This window comes from Frankliniella occidentalis, unplaced genomic scaffold, assembly GCF_000697945.3.
Source record: "Frankliniella occidentalis isolate FOCC.00 unplaced genomic scaffold, Focc_3.1 Scaffold14, whole genome shotgun sequence".
NCBI lineage: Eukaryota > Metazoa > Arthropoda > Insecta > Thysanoptera > Thripidae > Frankliniella > Frankliniella occidentalis.
The window spans coordinates 3,009,760-3,015,377 of NW_026267144.1; the positions used below are offsets into that span (position 1 = coordinate 3,009,760).

General features: G+C 55.0%; 1 protein-coding gene across 1 annotated transcript in view; it reads left to right on the forward strand.

The window, feature by feature from the left end:
- The window catches only part of LOC113210389 (agrin-like), a 242,240-nt gene that overhangs the window by 146,274 nt on the left and 90,348 nt on the right, over positions 1-5,618 (forward strand). Inside the window, exon 2 of the mRNA XM_052263849.1 lies at positions 3,986-4,021. Coding sequence (XP_052119809.1) covers positions 3,986-4,021 — 36 coding nt within the window. The remainder of the gene's footprint in view (positions 1-3,985; positions 4,022-5,618) is intronic.

The following is a 5,618-nucleotide window of genomic DNA, read 5'->3' on the forward strand; positions in this document are numbered from 1 at the left end:
GGGGGGAGGTGGTTAGGGTAAAAGAGGTGGCTGGGGAGGGAGGGAAGAAATGGGACGTTTGGGATATAAATACGTCGAACGAGGGGATAGGCTCCGGGTCGGCTAGAACAGGCAAGGTTAAAGCGACGGACCAATCAAAACGTAAGCAAGTCGCGTCTGTAAGAGCCATTACCCAGTTCTTTTCCTCTGTTTCATCAGAAGCGTAATCAAAGTCGAAGGTTGTCCTTCGAGAAACGCACGGCAATGAAAGGCCACGTGTATAGCTTTTGACTTAAAATCTCGGTGGGGTGGAGGCTCCAGGTTGGCATCGAAAACGAAGAAAAAAAGGCAAAGGTTATCCGTATTCCTTGAAGAAGTGGTGTTGAAAGAGCAGGTGTAGCTTTTGATTTTGAATCTCGGCGCCGGGAGCCCCCTGGGGTAGAGGCTTGGCAGACAAAAGGGGCTGGCTGCTGCTGCTGCTGCTGCTCTGAAATGGCCTGACCGAGGAGCGCGCTGCCGAGGAGAGAGGGTTGAGGGAAAGCAAATGGGGGAGGAGGACTCCTCCGGGGACGGCGCTGAACTTCATAATATGAGGCAAAGCTCTTCCGCTAATAACGTTTTGCGCCTCTCCTCCCGGAGAATCACTTTGGTGTGGTCGTGCCTGTCCCCCCCCCCTCCCGCCCTTTCTTCGTGCCCTGCCCGCCCCTGTCCGCTATCATCGCGCCGCGCCGTCCTCGGTTCTGGCCTCCGGGGCGCCCGACACAAGCCTACGTGTTAAGGATCGCCACCTCCTCGCCCCTCTTCCTCCCATCTTCCCACCATCCCCTCCCTACCACCTTCCTCGAGCTGCCTGCTCCGCCCAACAGGCGGACCACTACTGATTTTAGGAGAGAGGTTCACAGTGCAAACACAGGCAAAGGCTATTTATGATTTTCCCTCGGAAATTTCAGTGACAAGTGTTTCCTCCACGATTTTTGCTGTTTATTGTACCGAGTGATCCAAAGAGGACACAGGTTCGAGCGGGTGTGCCTACCCACTCTGCCGGTAAGGCGCCATAGCCCCTTTGGTTGGCCAAACCCACGTGCATTTGCGTATTCTCTGCATCACCCGGTACGTCCGCGCCGCACACGTATACCGAGGTCTTAAAAAGTTTGTTGTCTGGTCGCACGCGGAATTTGTAACAGTGCCCCTGACGTCATCTCTCCATCCTGCACCCCCTCTCATTGCGTCCGTGCTCATCGTGATAAAGCACTCACTCTCGACCGAGCTCTCGACTAATAATGTATCTTTCAGTGTTTTGTTGGTTTATAACAAAACTAAACCAATCCTTTTCGCGATGGCCCGGCTGCGTCAAACCTAGCTCAGGGCGTTGACGGCCACCACCACCTCTGCTGTTGCTCCTGTTTTTGCTCTGCTGCGCCGTGTGTTTTTTTTCTTACTCTGTCTCTCTCCTTCCAATAATATGTCTGGTCGGGGAAACCCTTTTGTTCGTTTTGCCCGACTGGCTGCACCGCTAGGTGAGAGAGGGAGAAGACAAGAGACGAACGAGGACGAGGAGAGACAGAGACAGAGGGGTTGGGAAGTAGGGCGGCACGGCGGCGGACAGACCGCTTGCTGACGCAGCTCAGAGGCCCCTGCCAAGGAAGAAGGTGAATAATCTAATTGAGTGAAACGCAGGTGGAAAGCAGAGGACGCCGGTGCGGCCGCGACCCTCCTCGCCTCTCCCGGCACGCCGCACCGCACCAAGGCCCGCACAGAACATTACTATATTTTTTTTGTGTCTCTCGTCAAAGAGAGAGAGAGAGAGAGAGAAAGAAAGAGAGAGGGGGAGGGGCGACGTGCGGGCAGGATGGCAATCACATTGGCTGTAATGTATTTCGCTGCGGCTGCGCGACGCCGTCTGATGTCTGCAGAAAGGAAAAGGGCGACGAACAGAACAGGCGGGGCGCGGGGACGACGCCTCGGAGACACCTTTCATGTACGGCCTTGTGTCGAGTGTGTATTTCCTGTGTCGGCGACAGCCTTTCTATGTGTCGCAATGAAGGTTAACCTTAAAAAAAAAAACTCATTTTTTTACAGAGAATTTGTCTTAGAAGAGTTTTTAACGAAAAAACACGGCCGCGTCGTGGAAGGTGACAAGGGTGGTTGGCAGCTCAGGCGGTGGAGGCGAAGGGATTGAAAGAGGGTGTGGCTGAAGGGTGGTCGGGCCTAGCGAGCTGCTGCCGATGAGATAAGACAGGTAATAGAAGGAATGATAATGCGACGTGTCATCACACACTTCGCACACCATCTTGTCCCCCGCCCTCCTTTTTTTTGCTGTCTTCTTTTCTTCTATTACTATTGTTCGACCAAGAGATAGAGCGCGAGGAATGTTAGGGGAAAGAGAGTATAGTGGAAAGTGCGGGGTGGGTGTGACAATCTCGACCCCGGCAACAGTGGGAAGCGCTGAATGACAGGCGGAGAGCAAGTTAGTTACAACTTCCTACGTCTTGCCCCCACCGAGCCACGCCACGCCACCACCACCACCACTCCCCGACTGCTCTCTTGTCCACGTCAGTCGCAAGGTGATGCGCGCATGGCAAGAGCCCCCGGGACGTAGACAAGGGTTGCCCCCTTCACCCCCCCCCCTACCCCTCGCCGCCTCGCTCGCTCGCTCTCAGACCGCGTGGCACCACCACCACCACCCCTCCCCACTCCCGCACAGTTCTGCTCTCCGTCGCTCCACGCGCCGAAAGCACAGTAGTTGCCCGAAGGAGAGGGGTGGAAGTGGCAATAACCTTGTTATCGCGGGGGCAAGTTTCTTCTGCGAGCGCTTAGCTCAGTACTTTGGCGGAAATAAAGAATGGCTGGTTGGGGGCGCCTCTCCCGGCGCGGCGGTGCGTAGCCCCGCATGAGGTGGTCCGCGGGGGTATCCACCTGCCCGCGGGGGGAAGGGGCTGCTGCCGTGTGTCCGAACGCAACCCCCAGGGCTCGATGAGATAGTGGAAAGCGTCAAAAACACGCCGCCGCCTGAAGTTTTCTCCCCCTAGCCTCGCTCGCCCTGTCCTGTGCGCCCCGCCGCCCCTACGCCCGCCGGGCGCATCGGTCGGTGTGGCGCTCTCGATGGAGCCGGCTCGGCTTTCCCTCCCGCTACCCCCAGCCGGAGCGGTGTATCCGGCGACGACGCCTTTCTGTATGGGAAGCAAGAGAGGAGATTGCAGCCGGAAACTGTTAGTGTGCGACCAAAGTGATAGCGCAGGAGGGCATCGGCGCGCGCAAAACCACTGTATTGGTCGCCGCGCAAAATACGGGCAGGTAAACACGTGGAAGAATGATAAGCTAAGCCAATAGCCAAATGAGGGATTCCTAATCATTTAGCTGTGTTGAGCTACACGTACTTTATATTTCTTAAGCTGTACTGCTAAAATTATTGTATCGGCTAATTTTTTAAAACCTCAATTTGCTGTGTCGTAAATTAGCCATTGGTTTCGCAATATCATTAGCAGCCTTATTTCGCGTATCTGCGCATTGTTGGCACCCCGCACCTTTACCCGCTCCCTCTGTGTAGCGCGGGGGATGCGTATGCCGGCTGCTTGCACGGGAGTTTACCAGCTGCTAGTGGCAAGAGAAAGGAGGGGGGGGGGGGGTACGATGAGACATGTGTGTGAAACTTGAGGATCAAGAAGCGTGACTGTGCCGTGACGCGCTCGCCGCCGCCACGACGTTCAAGTTTTGTTGCCTAACTCGGAGACGTCTCTCGAAAGGCTTCACTCTCCCTCTCTGCAGCCTCAGCAAGGAGTGGCGACATTTCACTGTGCGTAGGCTCCAAAGCGGAATAAGGTGTGGGGGGGGGGGGTAGCGTTTGTTAAACTCGAATTGTGCGGGAAACAAACGCGAAATTGTGTGATAATGACGCTTCTCTGTACTGCAAATTTTAAGACTGGCGGGGTCGCGTCCTCGTGCGCTTCGACGTCGGCAATGGTCCGCCCGTCTTATATACTCACTCACGCCTGTTTCTGTGTTGCAGACTTCTCCGACCTACCTGGGGCCACCAGCCTAGAAGGTGAGTACGCACACCGCATTCCCATGCTAACGGGGGTGCCGGGCGCCGGTGCTTTGCAGTCGGCCAAGGTGCACGGGCCGGAACCACAATAAAAAAACAAGAGCAGAGTTTCGGCTTTAATTTTGTTTTCATTAATGAATTTCAAAATTATTTGATTAACCTGAAACTTGCTCCTTGGTGCGCTGTTAATATTTTTCTTTTCTTTTATTCCGATGAAAAAGAGCACAGCGGAGTATTACAAAAACAGCGACACGCAAATATTTTTTTAAAAAAGAAGCCGCAGCCTTTTGCTCTGGCGAAAGGGGTTATCATCATTTCGGACACAGGTATATCGCTGCTGTGGGGGCGTCATCTTGTTTGTTCATTTTATAATACGCCTCGGTGGCTGAGAATAGGCCAGCTCGCCTGGAATGCAAAGTAGTGGCTGCGAGAGAGGGAGGGCGGGGGGAGGGAGGGACGCGCGGGGCAGGACGAGAAGGGGGTTGGGCTTTTCAGCCCGCCGCCACGCTACGCCACGCCGCCGCCGCACAGCCCAAAGTCAGGGTCTTATAATTGTTCTTAAACAACAACAACGCTGATCGTGTCTGCGTGCCGTAATTAACCTGGTCCAGGGCGTGGCGTGGCGCGGTATCGCAAGCAGTGGCCTCGACCGCCCGCGCCGCCCGGCTCGCAGGCAGCAACCGCAAAACGCCCGACCCCGACCGCCGCCGCCAGCGCCGCCACGTTGCCGTAACACCCGACGACCGGCGTTTTAAATTTGCGCATCAACTAGCACCGTGCTGCTCGCCAGAAATGAACGCAATAAACAATTTTCTATTCTCGTGTTTTCCTAGTTTCCTAGTCCTAGTAGTACAGTGTAAGAAATTTTGCATGCATCTCATGTTTTTCTTTCCTTTGTCTATAACGCTAAGTCCTTTATTTTGTGTTGTGTACAGACATGCAAAATTTTAAGCATAACCATGTACCGGGTGTTTCATAAAAGACACAGATGCAGGCGGGTTCGCCTCGCCCGCTCTGCCCGTGAGGTGCCATAGCTCCTTGGGTTTAGGCATACCCGCCCGTGCCTGTGTCTTTTATGAAATACACAGTACAGTTTGTGCATAACCATGCACGATTTGTACACATTTATGCATACAATTTGTGCATACTTATGGCTGCTTCTGCATGTTTATGCACAACAAAGTGCATAGGGTTTAGTGTGTGTGTGTGTGACGACTTGCTGCTGCTGTCCCCTTTATTAGAGCCGATGCGTGTGTTTCAACTCCCACCGAGCTGCACGAGTGATAGTTGTGGGGCGGCCTTGGGCCAGTTACCCACCCGGCCCCGCACGGCACCCAGCCCACGCCCACGCCAACAACCCTTATTCCTCGCCGGCTGAAAACGCATCGGAAATCGAATCGACGCGCGTGTCCGTCGGGGGAGCAGCAGCAGCACTCGTCACGACCGCCGCACCGCCACCCCTTTCCTGTTAGTCATCCCGGAGGCCGCTAACCTGACTTCCCCTCCCCTCCCCCCTCCTCACCTCTCTCTACCATCCCCCTCCTCCCCTTGCACTCATTAACCTGCTCTCCCCTCTTCCCTTTACCTCTCCCCCCCC